This window comes from Penicillium verhagenii (genome assembly GCF_028828195.1).
Source record: "Penicillium verhagenii strain IBT 33310 chromosome Unknown utg000007l_segment0_segment0, whole genome shotgun sequence".
NCBI classification, from domain to species: domain Eukaryota; kingdom Fungi; phylum Ascomycota; class Eurotiomycetes; order Eurotiales; family Aspergillaceae; genus Penicillium; species Penicillium verhagenii.
In genome coordinates this window covers 501,675-527,598 of record NW_026643171.1, presented here as the reverse complement: position 1 = coordinate 527,598, position 25,924 = coordinate 501,675, and the positions used below count along the sequence as shown (strand labels likewise).

The 25,924-nt window shown below is 48.8% G+C and overlaps 8 protein-coding genes across 8 annotated transcripts; 1 reads left to right on the top strand and 7 right to left on the bottom strand.

Moving 5' to 3' along the window:
* Window positions 1-61: 61 nt before the first annotated feature.
* On the bottom strand, window positions 62-3,086 carry N7466_006891 (glycoside hydrolase family 115 protein; the record flags this gene model as incomplete). Its single annotated transcript, XM_057166280.1, has 3 exons — window positions 62-1,699; window positions 1,754-2,585; window positions 2,644-3,086. The coding sequence occupies 3 exons, from the start codon at window positions 3,084-3,086 to the stop codon at window positions 62-64; spliced, it is 2,913 nt and encodes a 970-aa protein (XP_057019321.1).
* Window positions 3,087-3,817: 731 nt separating this feature from the next.
* On the top strand, window positions 3,818-5,779 carry N7466_006890 (uncharacterized protein; the record flags this gene model as incomplete). The annotated part of the gene is made up of 6 exons (XM_057166279.1): window positions 3,818-3,877; window positions 3,942-4,301; window positions 4,363-4,416; window positions 4,469-4,692; window positions 4,756-5,054; window positions 5,112-5,779. The coding sequence occupies 6 exons, from the start codon at window positions 3,818-3,820 to the stop codon at window positions 5,777-5,779; spliced, it is 1,665 nt and encodes a 554-aa protein (XP_057019320.1).
* Window positions 5,780-6,010: 231 nt separating this feature from the next.
* On the bottom strand, window positions 6,011-7,448 carry N7466_006889 (uncharacterized protein; the record flags this gene model as incomplete). The annotated part of the gene is made up of 5 exons (XM_057166278.1): window positions 6,011-6,491; window positions 6,581-6,957; window positions 7,016-7,083; window positions 7,152-7,188; window positions 7,248-7,448. The coding sequence occupies 5 exons, from the start codon at window positions 7,446-7,448 to the stop codon at window positions 6,011-6,013; spliced, it is 1,164 nt and encodes a 387-aa protein (XP_057019319.1).
* Window positions 7,449-9,194: 1,746 nt separating this feature from the next.
* Window positions 9,195-11,155, bottom strand: N7466_006888 (FAD-binding oxidoreductase; the record flags this gene model as incomplete). The annotated part of the gene is made up of 5 exons (XM_057166277.1): window positions 9,195-9,481; window positions 9,543-9,864; window positions 9,956-10,596; window positions 10,665-10,846; window positions 10,905-11,155. 5 exons carry the CDS (start codon window positions 11,153-11,155, stop codon window positions 9,195-9,197), a joined length of 1,683 nt encoding a protein of 560 aa, XP_057019318.1.
* A 515-nt stretch (window positions 11,156-11,670) lies between these two features.
* N7466_006887 (zinc-dependent alcohol dehydrogenase) lies at window positions 11,671-12,861 on the bottom strand (the record flags this gene model as incomplete). Its single annotated transcript, XM_057166276.1, has 2 exons — window positions 11,671-12,705; window positions 12,763-12,861. 2 exons carry the CDS (start codon window positions 12,859-12,861, stop codon window positions 11,671-11,673), a joined length of 1,134 nt encoding a protein of 377 aa, XP_057019317.1.
* Window positions 12,862-13,186: 325 nt separating this feature from the next.
* N7466_006886 (uncharacterized protein) lies at window positions 13,187-14,337 on the bottom strand (the record flags this gene model as incomplete). Its single annotated transcript, XM_057166275.1, has 2 exons — window positions 13,187-13,499; window positions 13,646-14,337. 2 exons carry the CDS (start codon window positions 14,335-14,337, stop codon window positions 13,187-13,189), a joined length of 1,005 nt encoding a protein of 334 aa, XP_057019316.1.
* A 1,732-nt stretch (window positions 14,338-16,069) lies between these two features.
* N7466_006885 (uncharacterized protein) lies at window positions 16,070-18,739 on the bottom strand (the record flags this gene model as incomplete). The annotated part of the gene is made up of 1 exon (XM_057166274.1): window positions 16,070-18,739. The coding sequence occupies one exon, from the start codon at window positions 18,737-18,739 to the stop codon at window positions 16,070-16,072; it is 2,670 nt and encodes an 889-aa protein (XP_057019315.1).
* A 3,884-nt stretch (window positions 18,740-22,623) lies between these two features.
* N7466_006884 (AMP dependent CoA ligase) lies at window positions 22,624-24,927 on the bottom strand (the record flags this gene model as incomplete). The annotated part of the gene is made up of 11 exons (XM_057166273.1): window positions 22,624-22,957; window positions 23,025-23,041; window positions 23,112-23,232; window positions 23,294-23,383; window positions 23,438-23,531; window positions 23,597-23,651; window positions 23,731-23,966; window positions 24,029-24,260; window positions 24,322-24,499; window positions 24,568-24,620; window positions 24,682-24,927. The coding sequence occupies 11 exons, from the start codon at window positions 24,925-24,927 to the stop codon at window positions 22,624-22,626; spliced, it is 1,656 nt and encodes a 551-aa protein (XP_057019314.1).
* Between the last annotated feature and the right edge of the window lie 997 nt (window positions 24,928-25,924).

The window sequence follows — 25,924 nt, the reverse complement described above, 5'->3', positions numbered from 1 at the left end:
AGATCTCAGGAGTGATTGACAATTTCAGTTTCAAAAAAAATGCTCTAATATTATATCCATTCTATGTCTTGGTCACATGAAAACTTGAAGGCGGTCCGAGGTAGCTTTCCTTGACCCCTCCGAGATCTAGAACTATCTTCTCGAGGAGAATGTTCGGGTGATTTAATCTGACTCGAACTGTATGAGCCCCAGCACCCAAAGACTCAAGGCAGTGACTCTTCTTCCAGACACAATCCATAACAGCATCCAACCAGCCCTCTGCAGGAAGTTTGGTTTCGCCGGTAGATTCAACAACTAGAATATGAGATGTAGAAGGCTGATCATCGATTTCAATGTCGTACGACATTTTGTGGTCTGGGTCCAAGTCCAGTGTCATGTTGAAGTAGAGTGTAACAGTCGGCATCTCACAGAGCGCGAACACATAAATAGGATACTCCAAGAATGGCACTCTAGACCCCGTGCTTAACGCGGAGCTGTCAATGGTAACTGATCCTTCGTCTCCTCGACCCAGATCAGGATGGTGGCTATATGGCACTTTGATACCGCCAACAGCAGGAATAGACACACACCCGTCTGCCTCCACGAAGCCATTGAAAGATCCCGGGACCCTATATCCGCAAACAGGCAGATGAACATTTTCAAAATCGCCTTGCATCGATTTGACGGAAATCAGAACCTCTTCTTCAAACCCCGGCTCGACTTCATCCCAATCAATAGAGATCCAGATTCGCGCATCATCGCCATCAGGATCCAATACCCCCTCCGCAGACGAAAGAGAAATCCACGAATAAGGCACAGACACCGTCCAACGAATGCTCTGCGTTCCACGAGTAAAGATATCAAACCATCGGCGCGCAGGTCCATACCGACTCATAGATCCCAACGTCAAGCCAGGCACCAGATCCCTCCGACTAGGATGCGTGCGCTCGCTTTCCTCATTGATGCGACCGGCCCGAACCCCCTCATGACCCTCAACCGCCACACCCATCTGCCCCACGATCAAATTGCTATCCTGGTGCCGCTGCACATATGCCAAGCCGAAGATGGCATCCCGCGACGGCGCATGCCACGTATCGCCATACCCGAGATGAGCCTGACACATGATGTGATTCCATTTGCCGTCCAAAAGCGAGTGGAACTCCTGCGAGAGCTTGAAGTCCGCGTCGAAGAGATCTAGGACTTGTCGGAGGAGCTTGTTTGCCGTGTTGCGTCTTTGGCGGGCGTGGAGCTGGTTTCGGGCTTGGGTTACGCGCAGCTGTGTGAAGATGGAACTGGCTTTTACGGGGTGGACGACGAGTTCCCAGATTGCGGCTTTTTGGTCTGAGCTGGCTTGGGCGTAGATGGTTTCGGAGGCAGAGGAGAGATTCTTCCATCGGGCTACGATGGAATCGGCTTCGTTGTAGTTTAGGAGGGAGAAGGTATCTGGGTCTATGTGTTCGTGCTTGCGAAGACGCACGAGACGATCGTATTCGTGCCAGATGGTAACGATTTCTGGACTCAGGTTTGTGCCGAAGTATTCAGTCGAGATATCGGCTAGAAACTGTGGAATTGTGGTCTCTTGGATGGAGTCGATGTCCCATGCCATTTCCATGGCAAAAGTAAGGGGAATCTCGATGGGCTTGATGTCGCCCACATTGAATACCCATATTTTGCGAGCGTTTCGACGATGTGCTTCTCGGAGCTGGTGGTATGTTTTCCCCTGAGCTTGTCAGCTAAGTCGTATCTCGGTAAGGCTTGATAAATCTTGACGAACCAACGAGTTTGAATTGATCCATTTGTAGCTTCGAGGATGCCCCACATATTCAAAGTGGTAGTATATTCCCGCTCCGCCTGGACGAGCCATTTCAGATGCAGATGGTAATCGTCGAAGAGAGCCAAAGTTATCGTCAGCGAACAAAAGCGTCACATCATCTGAGACAGTGAATTCGCCCGCTTGGTATAGATCCTGGATCTCTTTATAAAGCGCAAGGACCTGAGGAACGGCGTCCTCTCGCCCATATACCTCTTTGAAAAGAGCGCGCTGCTGCAAGAGAACATCCCGGATTACAGCGCCAGGGTCATCAGTCGTCATCCCCTTGTCGTATTCACCTCGTATGCCCATCGTGAAATATGATTCCAGCCCCTTGGCCCGTTGCACGCCCTTACGGAAGAATTCAATAATTTCTTCTCGGCTCTTGGTCCAATCCCAGGTTCCATCTGCGCGGGGATTCTCTTCAAACCACTCAGTTGTAGCGCGCTGCATTGGTTCATGATGGGAGGTTGACACACATATACCGTATTCATCGGCAATGCGTTGATTCTCCGGGTCAGTCATGAAGAAGATGGCCCCGGGATTGGGATATCCAGGCCACATTGCCGGCCACATGAAATTGGCTTTTAAGCGAAGAAGCAATTCGTAGACTTTCTTGTAGAAGTCGCTGTTGTAAGACCCGAATTTCTCAAGTACCCAGCCTGTCAATGCTGGTGCCTCGTCATTAATGAAGATACCCCGGTATTGAACGCTGGGCTCGCCATGAGTTGTCTGGGTAGGGAGCGCGTAAATCTCTGGGTGGTGTTGAGCTGGAACATCGGCCCACCAGTACCACCTTGTAAGATTAGCAATGTTCAGAAAACGGACGCGTTTGTATCTTGATTTAAGCTCACGGAGATACGCCAATTTGACGCGATAAAGTATACGCGCCAAAGATCGCAGCTCGCTTGTCACTTCCCGCGATGATCAAGGCTTTGGAGCATCCTGCGATCGGATTTTCCACGACGGTAGTCAAGAAAGACTCCCATTTCCCTTTTATCGCACTTGTGTCGATTCTTCCTTCATTCGCGAGTTTTTTCAAGATCCAACAAGACTCAATACAACCAATAATGATTGCAGTCTCTACAATGTCTAGCGGGTTCGCCCCGGCCTCGTCCAGCAGATGAAATGGACTCGCATTGGCCCGCGTTACTCGACTAAAGTCATCGGCCAAGTCCCGACCTGCATGCTGGATGCCAACAAAGTCAACTGGGTCGACGAGAATGGAAGCGCCAACAAGGTTGAGGAGGCCCGGGGACCTGGTAAAAGTGACGAGCTGTTTCTGCTCTTCAGACATGGTGCTTGTTCCATGTAGGTTGGTAGCTTACACGGGGTAGAAGCTCCAGTGATTTAGTGAGTGATTTTTTATACCGGCTAGATGGCCGAGTCACACGGTACACACTTGTTCCAGTAGTACCCCGCATGGTGGACCGACGGCAAATGCTACCACTGGTCAAAAATTAGACTTGGGAGGAATCATATTGACGATCGGCATTTCAAAGCTCGAGACTTTGGTCAGCCCGCAGGACCACAGCAAGTCGAAAGTGTATGCCCCTGGCTAAAGAAGGATGTAAACTAGCTGACTTGTCATGACTCGTAGTTCGTCATTGCGCACACGTGCATGACTAAGAACGGAATAAAAGAAAAAAAAAAGCACTTGTATCGGTCCGCAGCATGACACAACTCGTAAATCTCCCGACTTCCCAGTTCAATCCCACTCCTTGGCTCTCCTGGCGGACAATTCCGTCAAGAATCCCGCTCGATCTCGGGTTGATGTCTCCCGAATTTCTCCCGGTGGATCCAGACTAGGGTTGAAACGGCGACCTCCGTTGCCGACCAAGCAATCAGGTTCTTGGCTCGGTGGCTCTCTTTCCGAAGCCGTGGCTTGAGGCGTCACTAGCTTGGTCGGGTAGAAGTTAGTCTGGTGCTGTCAAAAACCATGGGATACACGGGGAATGTACAGGGGGTGGACGCGTGGGGGCACAGGGATTTTCCCCACGGGGCAGCTCCCCCGCTTCCCCGGATCAGATGTCAAGTGTCTGCCCCGATGGTCTATTTCTTTCCTTTTACCTGAGTGTTCCTTACGCTGTACAGCTACGGTTGACGCAGGGGAAAAAAACACTTGGCTTCAAAATAAGCCGTCTTGGCCCAGATTAATCAAACTATACCTCGTTCCCTTTGTCGCGGCATCGACTTGTCGGACGTCTCCTCGAAAATGGCTCCAAAGACGGAAAATCACGAGATCGAGAATGTGGCAGGAGTTAACGATGTCTTCGAGCCGCAAAAGAATCATACCGATTATACTCAGGTTGACAAGGAGATTGCCAAGTACGCCACCGATGGCGCTATCGAGATCGATGAAGCCACCAATAAACGGCTGAAGAAGATGATTGATAAACGAGTCTTGGTGGTGATGATGTTCACATACTTGCTGCAGACGCTGGATAAAGGCGCGCTGTCATTTGCTTCGATTATGGGGATCAAGACCGATGCCCATCTGGTGGGTCAGCAGGTAAGTAAAAGTGTCTCGTTCATTGTATGCTGTGGTGGTTCAAGGTCACTGACTGTTGTAGTATTCATGGTTGACTACCATCGTCTATATTGCTATCCTGGTTGTTGAATATCCCGTGCGTCAACATAAATCCCGCTCGGACTGAAAATATGTTAACATGCTGGCAGGAAAATTGGATCATTCAGCGAGTTCCCATTGGAAAGTGGCTTTCCATCAATATTCTGTTGTGGGGAATCTGCATCTCACTCATCGCTGCTATGGACACCTTTGAAGGGCTGGCTACTCTGCGCGCTTTCATGGGTGTCTTCGAGGCCGCTTGCCAGCCGACTTTTGTTGTGCTATCGGCGACATGGTACCGGAGAGAAGAGCAGGCCAGCACTATCAACTTTTGGTAAGGATATCCCAGCGGCACTTCACCACCGGAAAAATAAATTTTAACTCTGTTATTATCCAGGTTCATGATGAACGGTCTCCAAAATATCGTCGGTGGTCTTCTAGCCTTCGGGTTCTCATTCGTGCCATCCACATCACCAATCAAGTCATGGCAGGCTCTCTTCATGAGCTATGGAATCATCACCGTGCTCTGGTCCATTTTCGTCTTCTTCTGGCTCCCCGACTCAATAATGCGCGCCAAGTGCTGGTCTGAAGAGGACAAGCGATTGATGGTTGAGCGAGTGCGACAAAACCAGACTGGTTTACAGAACCGGAATTTCAAATGGGATCAAGTTAAGGAAGCATTTGCCGATCCACAACGTAAGTTCCAGATTCGAAGTCACTGCATCAGTTCCCCCACTAATACCACTTAACTAGTCTACGCATTCGCTCTCATCCAATTGTTAACCACTATTCCATCCGGTGGAATCGGCGCATTTGCCAACATCATCGTCTCCTCCTTCGGATTCAGCACATGGGCAAGTCAGCTCCTGTTAATGGTTGTCGGAGCGGTAACAGCCATCACAATGATTACCTCCGCATACCTAGACCGGTACTTCAAACAGACCATCATAATCATGATGTTAGCGCTCGTCCCCTCAATCCTCGGCACATCAATTCTTGTCGGAATCCCATTCTCCTCGAGCAAGAAAATCGGCATGCTAATCGCGTACTTCATCTTCTACTCTTTCTTCGCTGTGCAATCGCTCTCCTTGAGTCTGATGTCTCGCAATGTGGCTGGTCAAACTAAGAAATCTATCGTCATCGCTTGCAACTTTGTTTTCTGGGCTGGTGGAAATGCTATTGGGCCTCAGATCTTCCGCGATAAAGATGCTCCGCGGTATTTCCTTGCTTTTGCGATTATGCTCGGATGCTTTGGGCTGTGTCTTATTGTTCTTATTTCATTGCGCATGTGGTATAGTATTCAGAACCGCAGGAGGGATGCGAGGATTGCTTCTGGGGAGGTTATGCCTGACGTCCACTTCACGCATGCTTTTGAGGATATTACCGATCGGAAGAACCCTCACTTTAGATATACCTATTGATTGATCTTCAGTGAGTATAATGAGGATGATAAATAGAACGGTTGAATTGATGGCTTCAGAACTATGTTTACGGCTTTCCATGGATTCTATTCTTGTAATATTCGAAGAAAATCCCACTCGACCACCGGCAAGAATGCCCAGCACTTGAGGTGTAGGAACCTCACTTGAGAAGAGAAACAAATTATATGTCCAAAAGTTTCATATAAACATTGCAACAAATATCGGATAACATCAAACCTGACTCTTCCGATCGATAGTAATCTCAACATCATGCCTAACCCGAATATAATTCACCCCAAGATATTCCTCAAGTGGGTTCAAATCCCTATCCACCGGCTCAGGACTAGCAAACACCGTCGTCGCATGAGGAAACAACCTTACAACATCATCCTCCTTCTTCCCACCAAACGAATCCACCGCCGTAATACTGTGTCCGACGCTATCCATCTCCGCATTCCCACCCCCGAAGATCCCGCGCATAGAATTCCTCGCTCGAGCCGGTAACTTCTTCCGAATATAGTAATTGTGCTCTAACTGAAGCACCCACTGCACGATGGGCTGCATGGCCGGGAGGCACGAGCCTATTACCGACATGCAGGGCTCAAGCGTGGACCAGAGGCAGACTGGTGCGATGGTCCAGGTGATGTCGATTAGGCCTTCGCCCTGTAGCTTCGTTAGGTATTGGATTCGAACGACGCTCGCTGCAAAGACGCTGAAAGAAGAAATGTTAGCACCCCAGGCGGGAGACGGACGGCATTGTGAGTTGGGGGGGGGGGGGGGGGGGGGATGGGCAGAACATACAAGCATCCCAGGAGCAGGACGAGAGAGACCATGATCTTCTGCGCGATGCGCATCTTCAGGCGCCAGATGATCGGGATCGGGACTGCCATGACGAGGAAATCGCAGACGACGTTTGTTGCCGCGTTGCCGATGTAGTAGTTGTAGAAGCTGTAGCGGTAGTGTCCGCCCGTTTCGTCGATGATTTGTGTCCAGAAGTAGGAGACTGGGGCGGGTGCGAGACAGAGTGCGACGGTGCAGCCGATGAACCAGGCGATAGAGAAGGAACCTGCCAGCCAGTTGAGGGGGTTCATGCCGAAGACGCGACGGTAGAAGACTAGGATGGACATTTTGATCATGCAGAGTTCAAAGTTGTAGATCATTAGGGATACGAAGAGCAGCTTTGGTTTCAAAGCAGTGTTAGTTGATGTTTGAAACGTTTTGTTTCGGGCTTTGTACCTTTTTCATGGTGACCATGTGCCCAACTGTACAGAGCCAAACATGTTTTCCCAGTCCATAGTGATCGGCTGGACGATGCAGGTTAGATGATGGGGTAATTTGGTATTGGTGGATGGTATCTGACATGGGAACATACCGATAAAGTTGATGGTGAACATTGCACCGAGAGGGACCTATCGTATGGTAATCAGCAAGGAATGAAGTACATAGCTTAACAGCCCAAAGAACCCACCATGGCAATCATCATCATCCAATCATCCAGTCTTAACCTCTTATTAGTACGGATGCGCACAAAGAGCCGGATCGGAAGGACAATCGCTGCCAAAGAGCACACAATGATGATGATAATATTATTGCGAAGATTTTCGTCCTGAGAGAGATCAACCCCCGCCGGCGGGGGTGAGAGCTCTGCGATAGTTGTTGATAGATTCATCTTTCTGCCTGCAGAAGATGGTAATGATGATGGGTATTTCTGTTCCAATAGCTTCTTTTTCTCTCCTTCCAAGGTTCAACGTTTTCTCTTTTGAGTCTCGATTATCGCTTCAACTGTTATCGCTTTTCACTCCACTGTCGGAATTTATCCCGACCCCTCATATATATCGATAGAACATAAGTATCCTTGATAAATGCCAATCGATGCATGTAGGGACCAGCACAGGTCACAGATTAGTCGAGAACTTGCATTGCTGACGGATGCCATCAACTTATGGCAAACGGGGCTTGAAATAGGTACATAGACATGTGGCAATACCCCTGCTAGGATCCGTGCCCGTAGCGAATCAGACGAGCAGGAAAAATAGTGAGCATTGGGGCCGTTGCTATTTTGGGGGCGGATGAACCTCGTTAAAAACAAGTAAGGTTGGGCTTTTGACCCCCAAAGATTGGAATCATGCAGATGGAAGTGATGGGTTGTTTTTTCTTGCAGTTTGCTTACACCTGTGGGGGCGGAAGTATAGTTTCCTTGTCTTCTGATTGGCCGACACCACGATCCTGAAGGATTCGCGTGAAGAGAATATGTAAGTTATAACTCCGGAAATAGAGTGTCATGCAGTGAAGAATAGTCTTTTCCAGGTGGTTCTCGCTTTGACAAAAAGGAATGAGGGGAAATAACACCTCGGATACTTACATATTGAACATGGGTTTGAATTTAAGATTTGTGGGAGGATTTGAGTCTGGCCTTGGGGCCATATGTACTACAGGGATGGAAGAAAGTGAACAGGGCTTGAGAGGGATGAACAGACCAAAATGTAGGGCATCTATTCAAAGATTTCATTTGGCACGGAAGCTTTCAAAATCCTGATGCGTGAGAATGAGAAGTTGATCTCGTATTTACAGGATTTGGCTGCGTCACTCACCGTGAGTTTTGTGGGGGCCATTCAACCCAATCACTCCCCATAGCTGTATGTCAGATGGTCGGTTATCTACTAGTTGCATGAAACTTGAAAGAACGTGCCATTTCCCCCATGCAGAATGCTTTTTCTCTGTCAGAGTTGTCATTGACTCATAGTAGTTCAACTTGCGATCGAGAAAGGTCGTCTTGGTCAGATATCTTGGTAAAATAGACAGTAAAAGGTCCAACTTGCCACAGATCTATTTCAAATACTATGGTAGTTGATTCCTTCTAGAAGCCATTTCTAGGTTTATCTGAAACACCGCTATTTTTCTTGGTTTTGTTTCAGGTTCCAAGCTTCGCTGCAAAAGATCTGCAGATCTAGCCACCGATTTGAACCTAACTGTTAAGTAGATGACCCCACTAAGAGGAGGATCAGACGTTAGACAAACAGGGTAAATGGATGATTAATATCATCTGTTTACGTCAATATGAGACTTCGCCATTTTCCTATTTGGGTAATGGGCTATCTTCTTGAATCCTGACATAAGACCATTTCTCGTCCAATACAAAGGCAATGTACAGCAAATCCACCACGTACCTTGCATGTGGATGCTGGTATGATAGACTTCTTATTAAGAGAACTCTACTGGAGTTTGACTGCCGAGAGTAATACCAGCGAGAGTATACGTACGGCAGTTCTCTAGGTTCACAAGGCCATCACGTCAGATTTTCTCGGGATGTCCACCTACATGTATGTAAGCCCGATCGAGAAGATATGTCTTGTATACACAATAAACCTAGTCATGCAACCCGTCGTCTGGTATCCACACATGAGTAGATCTATAATTACAACTTCCACTCATCCTTCTTGTACTGCTTCGGCCAGACACCCGACTTTCCAGGCGCCATGATTCCATTCGGATCAATGGCATTCTTGAGCAGCTCGTTAAACTTCAAAAAAGCCCCATCATTCCAATTATACGTACCCATGATCTGATCCATAACGGCCAAGTGAGTCCGGTACTCTCCCCAGCCTTTGGCCGCACAGTCATCAATAAGCGTCTTGATAAGCCAGTGTGCTTTCTTCTTCTGCTCGGCATCTTTCTTGTTAAAGACGATGCAGACAATGTGGTCTGATACCAAAATTCGGATTAGCAAAGTGGCTGGGCAATAAGTAGATGAAGAGGAACTTACGCATCTCTCGCATGCCGATCGTGAATGTTCCGATAAAATCAAGACCGGCTTCGTGACATCTTTTCTTCGTCACGGCATATTGCTCCATCGCATCTTTTCCTTGGACGGGCGCAATGGGCGAGAAGAACAGATGGGCTCCGTTGGGGAGCCAGTCAATCCACTTCAGTTCGTCGTAAGTGGGGATACCCTGCATGGTCTTGTGTCGGATGCGCAGAACGGAGTTCTCGGCTGTATCCTCTGGGAAGTAGAACTGTGCGCCGGGGATCACAGAGAATGCTTCCTTGATGCCCATCCAAAGGGCGTTTCGGATTGGTTCAGGGCCCTGAAAGAGCAGACGGTTAGGTTAGTAGGTGTATCCTCCCTTCTCGGATTCAGAGACTCTCTCTATAGGGTGGGTAGTAGGGTGAACTCACATAAAGCGCACCGTAGAAATTCCATCTACCAAGCTTGAGTTTCTTTGCAATCTCATTCAAATCATCTTCTCCGAGTGGTCCCGTCTTAGAGGTATACTCTTTCTTAGAACCCATGACAGCAGCATCCAGCAAGATATGACGAATAGTCGGAACATTTTGAAGCGCCATGTTCAGACGCAGGGGTCGGATAATATCAACCGCTAGCTTGAGATCCTCTTCGCGGGGGATAGTCACGAGGTAGGACTGATAACCGCCTGGGTTGGGCATAAGCCACATACCCAGCTTGGTCACGATACCAAAGTTTGACTGGGTGAATATTCCATCGACGTACGGACCGAATCCGTAGTTGAACAGCTGAGCGGTCTTGTTCCATGGCTGGTCTTGCGGCTTGAGGCCTGCTGTTTCGGGCTGAGCCGGGGCGGGAAGTGCACCCATGCCGGTTCGCAGGAGCTCGCCGTTGGGGAGAACAACCTCCATACCGCTGTGCATCATCCAATGGTCTCCGTAGGGTGTGTATCCCACGCCGCGCTCCATTGTGTTTCCAAGAACGGAACCACCGCCGAGATCGGGGGTGTCGATCCACAGTTTGTCTTGGAGGTTGTTGGCGACAAGGTAGTCATACAGCGCTTGGAATGTGACACCTGGATAGTTGGGTCAGCAAGTGCTACTAATCTGCAATCTACGCTTGTGGCTGTATGTCATTGCTCACCTGGCTCCAGCAGACAGTATGCGCCCTCAACATTGACCTCGAGAATCTTATTCATGTTCTTGCCCATGTTCAGGACCAAACTACCTGAGACACGGGGCGCGGCACCACCATACCCGGAGTTTCGTCCAATGGAGATGGGCCACAGGGGGAATGACAGAGTGTTTGCTAGTCGAACGATGGCTCTGTCCAAGAAGATCAGTACAGGATCTCTGCAAATAATAGCTGTTCAATCCCACGTACTGGACCTCGGAGACATCTCGAGGCGCGACCACGGCAGATGCAAGGAAGTAATCCTGCTCCATTACATGGTGAGGGTCATGCGTATAGGTTGGATCCATGTACGACTTGTCATCGATTTGATCCTTGGATGTTATGATGTCGACATTTTCAGCACCAACGAGATCGGTTATCTCTTGAATGAATCTGTTGAAGTCGGTAAGTGTTACCTTGGGCGGCAAAGCCAAAGGAGTGAACCTGTGGGAATCAGACATGATTCTGCGTTTTCAATGAGTTTGGGATGAATTTGAGGAAGCAAAGGTAAAAGAAAAGAAGTCAGAGAAACGGCTCTCCCATTGATGAAACTGACTAGTCAAGCTAGACTCCGCTGTCATGCATGCCAATGGATTATTCATGGATGTCCACCCTATCTACGCTCGCTGTCATAGCCGAGCTCCACTTAGTTCTATTAGTGTCATAGCCTTACTACACTCAGGTGCCGAGGAGGCGCTTGGTTACCAGCGAGGGGAATGGCAGTAGAGTGGATACGAAGGATGGAGTTTTGACAGCGGTGTGTGGTTCTTTTGTTGGCAGTGGGTCTTTCTCAGCACTGACATCATGTTTTGAGTCTTTTGACCCTACAGTGGTTTGTTTAATGATGAGGCAGGGGAGAAAATGAAGAATCCAATCAAAACAATCAATCTGCTAACACTTCTCAGCAGTCTCTAGATCACCAGCATTTCGAGCAAGATGCTCCTGCTTACCCATCTCAAACCTATTCATCAAACACTCACTCATCAGCTCCAGTGCGAACAACAAGCTTCCCCTCCATCTCATCCATCCGCTTCACATAGTCCCCCAGCTCATCAAAACCAATAACCGTCACCTTCGGCACCACCAAGCCCCGACGAACAAACTCCACCGCCTCAGCCACATCAATCCGATCCCCGGTAATACTCCCCACAAACCGGATCCCAAAATCAATAAACTTCAACGGGTTGATCCCCAACTTAGCCGTCCGCGGCATAATCCCCACAGCAACAAGCGTGCCAAAGTAATCCAAACACTCAATCGCCTGCTCATAAGCCACCGCAACCCCCGCGCAGACAATAGCCGCCGCACAAAGCCTCCCCTGCGTAGCCCGAGCCACCTCCTCCCTAACATCCTTCACATCCCCACAATCAACGTACGCCTCCGCCCCACCGGCAAGACAAGCACCCGCCTTCCGAGACCCCATATCCACGGCAACAACCCGGTACCCCATCGCCTTGGCATAAGCAATAGCCAACATTCCCACCCCGCCCCCAGCACCGGAAATAAGAACCCACGATCCCGGCGTCACCTTCGCAACCTTGAGCGCCTTGTAAGCCGTTACTCCGGCACACATGATCGGCGCCAGTAGTTCGGGCGCGACATCATCGGGTACTGGCGTGATATACCGATCCGGCACAACCGCGTACGAGGCCAATGTGCCATCGACGTTGACGCCGCTGTAGACTTTGATTTCGCAGCGCGTCGTGTCGCGCGTACACGGTGTGCATGAGCCACAGGCATCGCGGAGCCAGCCTACGCCGACGTATTGGGATAGCTTGGCATAGGGGCTTTTGACTTTTTGGCCACATCCGATAATGTAGCCGATTCCTTCGTGGCCGAGGATCTCTTTGGATTCGCCCAGGTAGCCTTTGGCTATGGCGAGGTCTGTGCCGCAGACGCCGCTTACTAGGATCTTGACGAGGACTTCGTCGTCCTTGAAAGAGGGGACATCGCGGGTTTTGACTTCAAATATGAAATTTGGCCCTGGCTGTTTGTAGGAGGGTTGAGTATGCTTGGTATTGGAGACTTTGTTGGAAGGTTAATCAGGGGGTGGACAGTTCGCACTTACGTTACGCAGGATTGCAACCTTTTGACTTGAGGGCCCTGCACCGCGAGGATGTTCGTCGTGAGGAATTCCGTCACTGTTGATCGCTTTGTAATTTTCCATTGTGAGTGGGGTTGAGAATCTTGAGATACTTCAAATGTTTAGAAACATCAATGGGGAATGACCAATGAACACAGTAAACACAGTAAACACAGTAAACACAGTAAACACAATAAACACAAACAATAAAGATCCAAGTCCCACCCCCACTCTAGTCTCTGCGGGCAAACAAGTCCGACTTCCCACAATTCAGTTAGAACATTGAATAAAAAGTACGAAAAAGCCCCAAAAAAATCATAAATTCATATATTACCAAATAAATAAAATACCATATACAATTATATCCCAAATCCGACCTGTCCAATATCCAAAAGTACCAAAAATAAGCTTAAACGCCACATTCCAAGTGTAACTTATCCACGACATTCCCAACCACCGGGTCCCGCACACTCCGCACCTTCCGCACAATCTTCGAAAACACAGGCCGAATAAACTCCTGCAACCAAAGCGGACAAGCGCGAATGGATCCCGCCAACGAAAAATGCCTCGGCAAAATAACCTGACCACTCCGCCTCGACACAATCTGATCAATGATCGCCTCCGACACAATCTCAGGCGTCATAATCGGCTGTCCAAAGCTCTGCTGGTAATCCGTGAACCCCTTGATCATGGGCGTTCCAACCCACAGCGGGTGAATGATACTATGGCAAAAAAAAACATGGCATCAGCAAAAGCAAAACAAATCTACTTCCTTGCCAATTCAATTCGAGAAAGCGTATCCAAGGATCCAAGGAATTCCCAGAATGGAAAAGCCATGGTCCGCCCATTTAGCTTACTTAGCACTCACCTCGTCCGCACATTCGGCGCATTATACCAAAACTTCAACTCCTGCCGCAAGCCCTCATGAAACACGAGCGCCCCAGCCTTCGAACAACAATAGTCCACCATCTCGCCCACGGCCACGAAACTCGCCACGCTCGCAACCGTAACCACATGCCCGCGATTCTCCCTAACCATGTACGGCAGGAACTCCTTCGCCATCAGGAAATGCGCCAGGTTATTGACCTCGAACGTGCGCCGGATCTTGTCCTCTGATTTCTCCAGGATAGTGCCGTGCCCGAAGACGCCGGCATTGTTGATCAGGATGGTGGGTTGGCCGTGCTCGGCGCGAATGAGCGCGGCTACCTGTGCGATGGCGGCTGAGGACGTGATGTCCGCTTGGTAGAATGAGACGTTGGGCGGGAGGGGGTAGGTTGGGGCTGAGATGTCGAGGACTATGACGCGGAGGTGGTGGGCGGAGAGGTCTGCGGCGAGTTGTTTGCCGATTCCGCTGGTGCCGCCTGTTAGGAGGACGAGTTCGTTGTCTGGGTTCCATTTTTCGGGGCGCTGGAAGTTGTTTAGGACGCGCTCGGTGAATTTGGTGTGCAGGTAGTATGTTAGTAGGGTGCTGCTGAGGGTGCCGAGGATGATGGTTGATGGGAGGCCGATGTTGTCTATTGTGCGCTCGGAGAGCCACTGGACCCAGGTGTTGTTGGCCATTTCTTGGGGTATATGAGGGATGAATTGGGTAAGAAATGAATATGGATGAGAAGAAGTCGAATGCGAATATTCATGGAATTGGAGTGTTATTTAAACTTTCCCCCCCCCCTCGTTTCTAGACTCGACAATTGCATTGTCTGGTTTTATCTCTATGCTTTACTCAGCTTAGCTCAGCTGCTAGTTCACTCCGCCACAGCACTTGTCAACCTTCTTTTCCCTCGTTTTCCCTCTTTTTCTCGCTTTTTCTCGCTTTTGGGTCTCTTTCTGTAGTTTCTGCACTCTCGACTTCTTATCACTTACCCACATCAGGCTAGTCGTGAACTGTCAACCTGCACGTGGTCCAAAACAGCCGATATTCGAGAAGCTACTATTCGTCTATCGGATCCCGTTACCATTCGGTGTGCCTGCACTAAACCACAATCAGAACACAATCAGCTAACACAAGCAAACCACGAACCCGCATACCGATATTTAAATGAGCATTTAATCTTTGACTCATGCACATGCGGCCTGAACACCTCGTGGTCGTGGCACGAACATGGAACATGTTGACGCATGAACTCCCGACGCACGGTCGGGTGGGTTGTACATGTTACATTTGCAGCTCGCTGGACCAATCATGACCCCTGTCCATCCAAAATGATCTACAAATGTAACACTTCAATGGTAGCATGATGCCCAATTCGAGATCTTGGTGTGGGTATCCAACCGGCCCTGTAAATGCAAATCTGAAGATGAAGATAGTTAATTCGTCCCACGGGACCCGATCGCGGGAAATCGGTCGAAATTGCCGATTCGGTGAACTGCGGGTTTTTTTGGCATGTGGCTCTGCTGATGAGGTCAAGACTCAGAATGTTGCGCTTGGATGTCAGTCAGCCTATCAGAATAAAAATAATCGCATTAATGTGGGCTATGAAATATGCACTCACGTCTTGCAACTTGCTGCCTCGCTTCGGGCCGCGCGACCCACTGCCAACTGGTACCGTAAAGAAAATCAACTCCAGGGTTGCTTTTTCGTACCTGATTCGATGGAAATAGATTCCTATCATGTATGCGATTCCTGTTGCGGCCCGAGCACGGTTTTATGACGCGTTGGAAATGCTGTGCTACACCTCACGCATTGGCAATGGTACATAAATGGAGCATCTGACTCTGTGGAAGGTGTCCAAAAAGAAAAACTACATAGATGCACTTGTAGCCCTTGCGGCCTTGCCCAGGTGGCATGAAGCCAAACAGGAGATAAAACGAGGAATCAGAACTCGATCTAGACATCTGCAGATTCGGACAGTGCAAATGTTGTTCAAGAAGACGATTTTCCAAATGGAATTTCGTCATCCGTCCCGATCTATCTCTGAATGTACTGGTGTAGGAGTAGTACCTCACAGTACATTCACAAGTGCTGGCGATCTTCAATCTTGGGCGGGGTCCATGCACGTGTGGATACTACTAGGTCAACATCCATACTGGATTCATCCGACCTCGGGAGCTATGTATTTGAGCATGCCCAACTTGAGGGACATCAACTTCCCTTGAGGGCTTGGAACCATTGATCCTGAAAATTTGTAGTAAAGGAATATCAAATATGTAATAAGAAAAATATCATCATTAAACGCATTAATCATATCCAGGATAAATATATATAAAAAAGTCCTTTCAATCATGGGGAATACATAATCATATAGTCAACCCAACCTTGGAACTCCCCTTAGGGTCTCTAACCCCGTTAACCTCTTTAAAGTGAATTCAAGATGCCCTCAACCAACGGCAACAAGCTCGAGACATCATCGATAATAGTGGCTGTCTCATTCACGAACTTGGAGGTGAGCAGGTCACCAGCGTTGGTCAGAAGGGTATGCAATTCCTTGATGGTAGCAGGCTGGAGCAGGGATTCGATCTCGGGCATAGAGCTCTCGAGACTGCTGACAAGGCCAGTGAGGGACTTGACGGTCGTAGGCGTAAGAAGATCGCCCGCTTCGTCGATGAGACTCTTGGTGTCGGAGACGAAGGCGGTATCCAGCAGTACGGTACCGTTGCCCAGGAGGTAAGTCAGGTTCTTGAGGGTCGTGGCGTTGAGGAAGTCCGTGGTGATGTTGGGCACGACGGGGACGAGACCGTTGAGCAGTTCGCTGAGACCACCGACCACGTAGGGGGTCAGGAGGTCGTGGGCGCCAGAGATCAAAGACTCGGTCTCGTTGACAAAGGTTGCGGAGAGGAGGTCGTTGGCGTTCGTCAGGAGTGAGGCGATCATTTCGATGGTGTCCTTGGTCAGGAGCTTCTCGACCTCGGGGAGGAGTGGCGTTACCTCGCTGAGGATGCTCTTGAGACCGGATACCAGGGATGGGGTGAGAAGATCGTCGGCGTTGGTGATCAGGCTCTGTGTTTGGTTGACGAAAGAGCTGGTGAGGAGGGCGTTGCCGTTGGTCAGTAGATCCTCGAGCTCGGTGAGAGTCTCCTTGGTCAGGAAGCTCTTGAGCTCGGGGAGCAAGGGGACGACGTAGGACAGGATCTCCTTCAGAGCATTCGAGACCGATGTGGTCAAGAGGCCAGAAGCGGAAGCAACCAGGCTCTTGGTTTCGGTGACGAAAGAATCGGACAGAAGATCGTTGCCGTTGGTCAGTAGAGTCTGGATATCCGAGATAGTCTCGTTGGTGAGGAGGTTCTTGATCTCCGGCAACAACGGCACCACTGCGGTAAGAATTTCCTTGAGGGAGTTGCTGACAGATGTAGTCAAGAGCTCCGAAGCACCAGCCACAAGGCTCTTGGTCTCGGTAACAAAGCCGGTAGTAAGCAAGGAGTTTCCGTTGGTGAGCAGAGTCTGGATATCCGTAATAGTGTCCTTTGTAAGAAGGTCCTTGATCTCGGGCAATAGAGGCACAACAGCAGCAAGGATCTCCTTGAGAGAGTTGCTGACAGCAGTTGTGAGGAGGCTGGAGGCAGAGGCAACCAAGCTCTTGGTCTCGGTGACAAACGAGTCGGATAGAAGATCGTTTCCGTTGGTGAGCAAAGTCTGAATATCCGAGATAGTGTCGTTGGTGAGCAGGTTCTTGATCTCCGGCAGCAAAGGCACAACGGCAGTGAGAATCTCCTTGAGAGAGTTGCTGACAGAGGTGGTGAGCAGGGCGGAGGCAGAGGCAACCAGGCTCTTGGTCTCGGTGACGAACGAGTCGGAGAGCAAGGAGTTGCCGTTCTTGAGGAGGCTTTCCAATGCGGTGAAAGTGGAGGCAGTGAGGAAACTCTTGAGTTGGGGCAGTAAAGGCACAACAGCAGCGAGAATCTCCTGGAGAGCGTTGGTCACGGAAGTGGTCAAGAGAGCAGTGGCGCTCTTGATCAAGTTCTGGGTCTCGGTGACGAAGGTGGTGGTCAGAAGAGAGTTTCCGTTCTTGAGCAGGCTTCCCAGCTCGGTGAAAGTATCGTTGGTGAGGAAGCTCTCCAGGCTGGGCAACAGATCCACAACATCGGTCAGGATGGTCTTCAGGGCGGAGGTTACATCGGTAGTCAACAGATCATTGGCGTTGGTAACCAAGTTCTCAATCGACTTGACGTTGGTGGCAGTAAGCAAGTCGTCAGCATTGTCAATGAGGTCGTTGACCTTGTCAATGTTGTTAAGCAGCTTCTCAATACCAGCCAAGTTGTCATCAGACAGCAATGTATCAGCCTTGGACAGAATGTTGCTCAGAACCGCGGTATTCTTGGTTGACAGCAAGGTGTTGGCATTGGTAATAAGGCTGACAATACCATTAACATTGTCGGTAGAGAGCAGAGTCTGGATGTTGGTGTCCACGGGGGGAGCCAAGCCAGTGGACAAGTACTTGAAGGTCAAAACAACCTCATTCAAGAAATCAGGCTGCAACAGACCCTCAACGCCAGACAATAAATCACTCAGGTCAGTGCCAATGGAGCTAATACCCGAGCCAGAAAGCAGACTGGTAAGGGCGGTCAGAAGGCTGCTGCTGCTTGAGCTTGTTGAGGACGAGGCACTAGAGGTAGTGGTGCTCTCAGTGCTGTCAGAGTCGGCAGTGGAGGCACTGGTGGTGGCAGCAGCAGCAGCAGAACTGGTGGAAGCAGCTGCGGTGTTGGAATCAACGACACTGGCAGCAGCGCTTGTTGCAGCAGAAACAGCCGCTGCGGCACTTGTATCAGCAGTCTCCTCGGTAGACTCCTCCTTCGACGCGGCAGCACTAGTAGCAGCGGCCGCTGCAGTTGTTGCAGCCGCCTCTGCCGTTGTTACAGCAGCTGTAGTAGCCGCATTGACCAAAGACTCGGCGGCATTTTGGACCGCGTCGGCGGCAGCAACACTGGTGGTCTCGGCGGCAGCAGCAGTGGACGCCGCGGCGGTAGGCGACGCGCCTGTGACCGATGTAATGGCCAGGAAGGCAGTCGCAAGGACTGGAATAAAACGCATGTTGTCGGGTTTGGCTCCAATAGATTGTGTATGCGTTTTAATTCGCAGTCACGGTGGGCGTCGGGCTAATTGGAAAACCACGAAGAGAGCCTGATCGAGAACAGAGAGAGAAAAAAAAAGACTTTCTCTCCACCTGGGTCGCGCCAGGTCTTTATTTTGACGGGTTGTGGGATCGTCCATCTGGGGTATCATTTCGGGGGGGAGACCTCCTCCACCCGAGTCTTGCGCTAAGAGACCTGCTGGTGGAGGAAACCGAGATGTGGATCGACGTCCGAGGCAGCAAGCTCACCATGTGATAAGAATGTATCCGTAAAAAGAAGGAAAAAAGAAATTGTCCAAAAAAAATAATGCAAAATCTCGTCACATCAGTAGCGTAGAGGATCGCATCTTTGACATCACTCTGGTTCCTGAGGCTTGAGCGGCGCCATCAGACCGGGGTGCCTGGAGAGAGGGGGGGGCAAGCTAAGGTGCGTTCCGAGGCAAAGGAAGAGCCACAGTTGAATGAAGCCAATGAGCGTAGCTCAGGGGGGCATAGAACCACCAGTTCACATGTTTATTGACCCATTAAGTGTTTAATTTTGTGGCTTTTGGTGGAGTTGGAAAGCAGCAAGAACAGGGTTGGAGTTGTTGGACAGAGTTATGCGGCGGAGGACGCTAAACTCAGAAGGGGACGATAGGCTCCACGTCGACGGTCATTGTTGGATTAAAAAGAAGAAAAACAAATAAGGAAAAATAAGAAAAATGAGGGGGTTCGGAGCTAGAGCTGGATATGGAAATCAACACCTCTTTTACCCCAGACTAAGTAGCTTTTAGCAAGTGGGGGCATTTATTGGCTACAGAGACTTGGAATTGGTTCAACTTGCGTCTTGACCTGCATCTTGTGGAACCTCAACGCCGATCTTTACTCCACATGAACATAATGCGCCGGAGAGAAAATCCAAAGAAATGGCGATTATTGGTTCCTGGGACCAGGGACCAAAGACCCTGCGCAGTTCCTGAATTTTTCTTTTGGTATCTCTCAAAAATGATTCAAAGTCATCAGCATTCAAATATTTGAAGATTTCAGCGGTTTCAATGTGAATGAGAGTCAACTTGAGGTTTACTTAAGGGGAATTTATCTTTAATTCCGGTTTCTCTCATTCAAAATCCTCTGATCGACATATCTATCCCGTTCGTCTCTGGAAAACAATTGACTAGCGCAAATCCTCACAATGGGAGATGGTCACGTTCCTCCGGATTGACATTGAACTGATTGGCTGAGTTTCTACTCTTTCCTCCACTTCCCCGGCCTCACCGTGTCCCCCGTCTCTCTCCCCGTCCATCCTCATTTCCTGCTTTCCAAGGTTCCAATCTCTTTCCCCATGTTTATTGCGTCATGTGGAATATTCAATGTTCAGAATGAGTCGTTTTGTCTACGCATGATTTTTCAAATGGGCATTAACCCAGAGAAAAAAAAAATCACACTCACTATTCAGCTATTCAGGGGAAACACGCAAAAGGGGGAAAGAGTGGCGCCAAGCATTACCCGAACTTGTGGACCAAAAGGACCAACAGGACCAACACCCTCGAAACGAGCACACGGGACTCATACTGTAGTATTCTGATCAGGCTAGAATTCTCTTTTGTGCACGTCATACAGCTTTTGCATTATCAACGTATGTGCTATGGTGCCACCTTGGGCTAAAAATCTCGCACGACATACATTTGAGCCAACCCAATGGCTTACTTTGCCAGGACCCGCACGCTAAATCCTGCATGCATGACTACTGAGCTCCAGAGCCCGCTAGTTCAACCTCGGGCTCCACGAGGTCATAGCTGCACGGGCTGCTGTATATCACCAAGGTTTAAGCGACAGAGAAGAGAGAAAAAAAATGTCTAAAGCGCAAAATCATCATTCCAATTTCCGATCATCCCGAAGGCTATGCATAAATCATGACAACATTAAATATACGAAGAAATGATAATTGAACAATTATGAAGCTGTGTACTCCGTCCATATTGTAAAGTAGGTCATACTCCGAAAGCTATGCAAGATCTTCTCCCCCTTTTCTTCAGCTGCAGCCACTTCTAATAAACGGGATCCACATGCCTGGTTATCTTGATTCTTGTGGGACTTCCGACTGAGATATGTACATCCAGAACTTCAGAGGTCGGACCTTCTTCTAATTCTAGACACTACAGCAAGCTACAGCCTTCTCATCGAATTCGATTATTCAAAAATTCAAAAATTCAAAATTCAGAGTTTAGGAAAATAAAATAAATATGGCATGGGCCCAAACTTAAACATTCGACATCGTAAACATCCTAAACTTGGCCTCAATCCCAGTCTTCCGTCGCAACAGATCTGCAATGTCTCAACGGCTGCGGCTCCAACTTTTCCAGTTATTCGGTCATTCCAAGATTCTCAGATGGCTTTCTTTATGATTTTATCTAGACAATACTCAATCCACCGCGTCTCAGTTTCTCCCCATATATCTCCACTTGGCATCAAACCCGACCGGCCCGGGCCTGAAAAACCAGACCCTGCACGAGCTGAGTTGATACGAAATTGAGATTTCCAACAACCTCAGTCTCAGCCTTGCGATTAAATACGACATTTGCGGCCTAACAACTTTCTTCCGCTCAAGGTTAAAGGCAAATCTGCTTTCCGTTCTCCAAATCAGGCTCGCCGATCTGGTATCAGGCATGTTCTGATCATCGTGAATAGATTAAAGTGCATTTGAGCCGAGCAAGATTGCGGGGTTCCCATCCATTCACGCTCTTTGGTCCTTTTTTTAATTTATTTTTAAATCTCCATTTCATTAATATCGACGATTCCGAGGCTCCAAGCTTCCGCGATAGATTAATCATGTGTTATTGCCTCTTATTGCATCATGCTGTCTTTCATGTCCACTATAAGCGATCAGTTCAATCTTCTGCCTTGTGTACTACATGGGCTGTCAGGTCTGCTGGGCTCAAATATTGTATAGTCCAACCTTGAAAGCTATGGTTCGATTTCTGTGTATTTGAACAGTCTCCATGACCAGCCGGCGAAGCCTCGCGACTGTATTAATTACCTTATTCGTATGAGGTTCAATGTTGCAAATGCTCAGTAATGTAGTAGCTCTGCCGGCCGGCTAGAATGCCCTGTTCCGGTTCCCGAGGTCAGCGGCATTAATCTCACCTCATCACACTTTCAAAGGAAACCCCGCACATTAAGACCATGTACTTCATACTTCTTAAGTCTGTGTAGTATACTCCTAAGCTGGCCAGCTGAAGCTCTAGCTCCCGCGCCGTTTGGCGAGGCCCATGTGGGGCCATAGTTGCAATTTGAAAACACGATCAAACTGCATTGACATTTGTTAGGTACTATGAACTACCCACATACGATAAAAGTAACCTGACTGACTTGAATGTTCAATTCTGACGGCCGTCAATCTTTTGCGCATATCCTAACAAAAAATATTATATTAAGGCTATGCGTAATAATTAACTCTAGACAAACGGACTAGATAGACAAACGGACTAGACAAACGGACTAGACAAACGGACTAGACAAACGGACTAGACAAACGGACTAGACAAACGGACTAGACAAACGGACTAGACAAACGGACTAGACAAACGGACATACAGCAGAATCTAGAATTTAGAGAGGAACCATGCATGTGATAAACCCACTATCTTACAGCGATAGTTCTTTTTGTTTATGGTAGTTCCCTAACATTGAAGGCTAGTTGAACCCACTATCTTACAAGCCTTTATTGCCGAAGCAAGGATGAAGGAGAGAAACCCGGCAACAAGAATCCAGACTTATGATTATCAATAGTGGTCATCTCCGAGGAGAAGCATCTATACAAATATAACGAGGTCCACCAAGCTCCCTTCCACAGCGAAAATCCCACCTAAAGCTTCGCTTCCCTCCCCTCGCCCAACTTAGCAGGCAAAAGCCTCCTCAAAATCTTACCAGTAGGAGTCTTCGGCAAACTCTGCAAATGAAAGACACCTCCCCTGAGCTTTTTATAGCCCGCCAGCTGCGCATCAATCCATTCTTTGATCGCATCAAGGACCTTTTGTTTCTCAGACCCCGACAACTCTGCCGTTCCTTGCGAAAGACTGACATAGGCGAGCGGGACCTCGGTCGCTTGGGCATCATCGTAGACTGCACAAACCGCAGCGTCGATCACATCGGGATGGCGCAAGAGAATGTCTTCTAGCTCTGAAGGAGCGACCTGGAATCTGGAGTGATGGTAAAACGATTAGCTGGTGAGCATGGATTGAGCTAGGTGGTTGATTATCGACAAACCCCTTGTACTTGATCATCTGCGATCGAAATGGTTAGCGAAGATGCGATGGAGGAGGCTATGGATGGTGGAAGTCAGGTCAACATTACCTCTTTGAGACGGTCGGTGACCCAGAAATTTTGGTTTTCGTCCATTTTCAGGATATCGCCTGATTTGACCCATCCGTCGGTGAAGGTTTTCTCGGTTGCCTCGCTGTCATTGATGTAACCCCTGTGATTATGGTTAGCATGTTTGCTGCTGCCAGTTCGTCTGACAGTTGAGCGCTCCATACATCATGCTTAGCGGGCCACGCAGCCACAGTTCACCTTCCTCGCCGATAGGGACATCCTTGTTTGACTTGGGGTCAACTAAACGAGCCTCCCTGCTCTACCATTAGAGAGATGATTGACATCTGAAAGCTTTTGATGCAACTTACACTCCGGCGAAGAGCTTGCCGACGCATCCGAAGGCTTTTTCATCTTCGTCGATCTCATGGATAACGCCTCCCGAGCATTCGGTGAGACCATATCCTTTATCTTGGCATTAGTAAAACAGCTCTGAGAAGCAGCTCTGGAGGCCTGGTGACTGTACGAACCTTGACAGACGCTGACATGCGGCAGACGCTTCTTCAGTAGAACCTGGACAGACCGCTACAACGAACAATCAGTCAGAGTCACAGCTTCACATGACCATTCTGTCGAATGAGGGGCTGTCAGGATCGACACGTACCTTCAATGGTGCGGCGGAAATGACAATCCGTTTCAATGACGCCAAGTCATATTTCTGAGCGACAGGCGAGGCTGCAAGGAGAAGCGCGACTGGCGGCACGAGGTGCAGATCGGTAACCTTCAGCTCACTCGACTTGCGGCAAAATGTCTCCAAGTCAAATGCAGGAAGACTGCAGTACTGGGCTCCAACCCACATGCCGGAAAGTACCACCAGAGTAAGGCCATAGCAATGGCAATCTAAAATGGATGTCGTGTTAATAGAATGATCCAACTGATAAGCCAGTAAATTACCAACTTACACGGCGCAAAGAAAACCTCGCGGACATCAGAGTTGACTCTCACGGGCATGGAGGCACGCATGATTATGCTGTTCATTACAAGGTTGTAGTGGGAGAGCTGCACTCCCTTCATCTTCCCTGTTGTTCCGGAAGAAAAGCATATTGTGCTGGGCACGTCCTTGGAGCTTCTCCCTTGCAGATCATATGGCGGTATGCTTTCTGCGGCAGTCTTGCCAATAATATCATCTGGGAACTGGAAGATCATCAGCATTGAACACTGAAAGAACAGACAACCATGCTAGGGAAATACGAACCTGCTGTAGATTATCCACTTTGCAACGAATGGTGAGAATTTTCATGTTCGTGAGTGAAAGACTAGCTACAGCCGCCTGGACAGTGCTGAGCTTCTCCTCAATGGTGACAACGTGTGTCGGCTTAACGATTTTAAGAACATGCAGGATGTCATCACGGGTTGCCGATGTATTGAGGGGCCTAGGTATCTTGTTAGTGGGTTTCTAATTGGAAGTTTTCCACCGTAGTATTCAATGTTGTACACTCACGCGAAGACAGCACCGGTCCACCAGGTGGCATGAGCGAGAAGAACAAACGCATTCTATACCTCCAATTAGAGCCAGCTAGGGACAGAGAAGAGAGATGTCCAGTGAGTTTCTTACAGAGTTGTTAACCAAGGCTAGTAGTGTATCGCCGGGCTGCAGTCCCAATTTGGTTTGCAAACCCCAGGCAGCACGTCCCGCCTGTTCGCGGAGAGAACCATACGTGATAGCATCATCGGAGAAAGTTTCGACATGAACAACCTTTGATGCTGAGACATCATCGGGGTTGTATTGTGTCATAAACTGCGAGATAGACAAGTCTGTCGCATCATGAACTGGAACTACGGGTGATTTGTAAAGGGCCATCGTGGGCGTGGTACGTGTCAGTGTTCAAAAGGATAGGTAGTAGAGTTACGGATAGAAAAAAGAAAACTTTGAACACGATATCTAATAATCAATTAGCTTCTTTGTACAGTGTACATTACGGATAAATGACTAAAGAGCCCCTGAAATGTGTCTGGATATGCCTCAAATACCTCGGATTCCCGCTTGGTCGGAAGTCATTTATTTCGGAGCTCATTCGGAGCACATTTTGTAGTCAAGAGCTAGTTCTAAGCTAGTATCCGAGCCGTCCCTTGTGGTCCACGCCACCTCAATGGCCCAGGGGGCTTGTCAATAATCATCAGGTAATGTCCAGGCTGATGATCAGCATGGAAAAGTTTCAACGAACTATCACATATTAAAGGAGAACCGCAAATACCCATGCTACTCCGTACACTGGAAAGATTCAATGTTTTAGTCCATGCTTCTGTTCCCGCGGATGTCTTCCGGATAATGGAGCGATTCATTTCACTCGAACTTTACGGAGGAGTATTTTACCACTAGTATTGTAAATCGAGTGGATCTGATCCTGATCTTCATCGATGTGTCGGATTCCGGAATTGGCGCTATTTTAAAACTGTGCGCACCTATCACAGCGATTTGAAATAACGCCAAACCAGCCAAACCAGCCAAACCAGCCAAACCGTTACCGTGGCGTTTTTTTAAAAGATACTGAGATACTCCAAAGCCCAGTTGTCTCACACAAGCCTTTTTTATGGTGTTTGCCGACAGGTGACAGGTCATTGGCAGCAGCACGTGATATTGGATACGCATCAGTTATACCCAGCGAATGCGATGCAAAAGAAAAGAAAAGAAAAAAGAGAAAAGAGAAGAAAAAAACCCAGCTCCATACCGACTCCATAGTGGCGCACGGGAAACGAAGAACCTTTTATTGAGGCGTGGGGGCCAAGAAGATGGCTTTGACATTCACTTAAAGGTCTGACAATGGGCTTTGTTTACCAAAATTACAGTATATAGCACG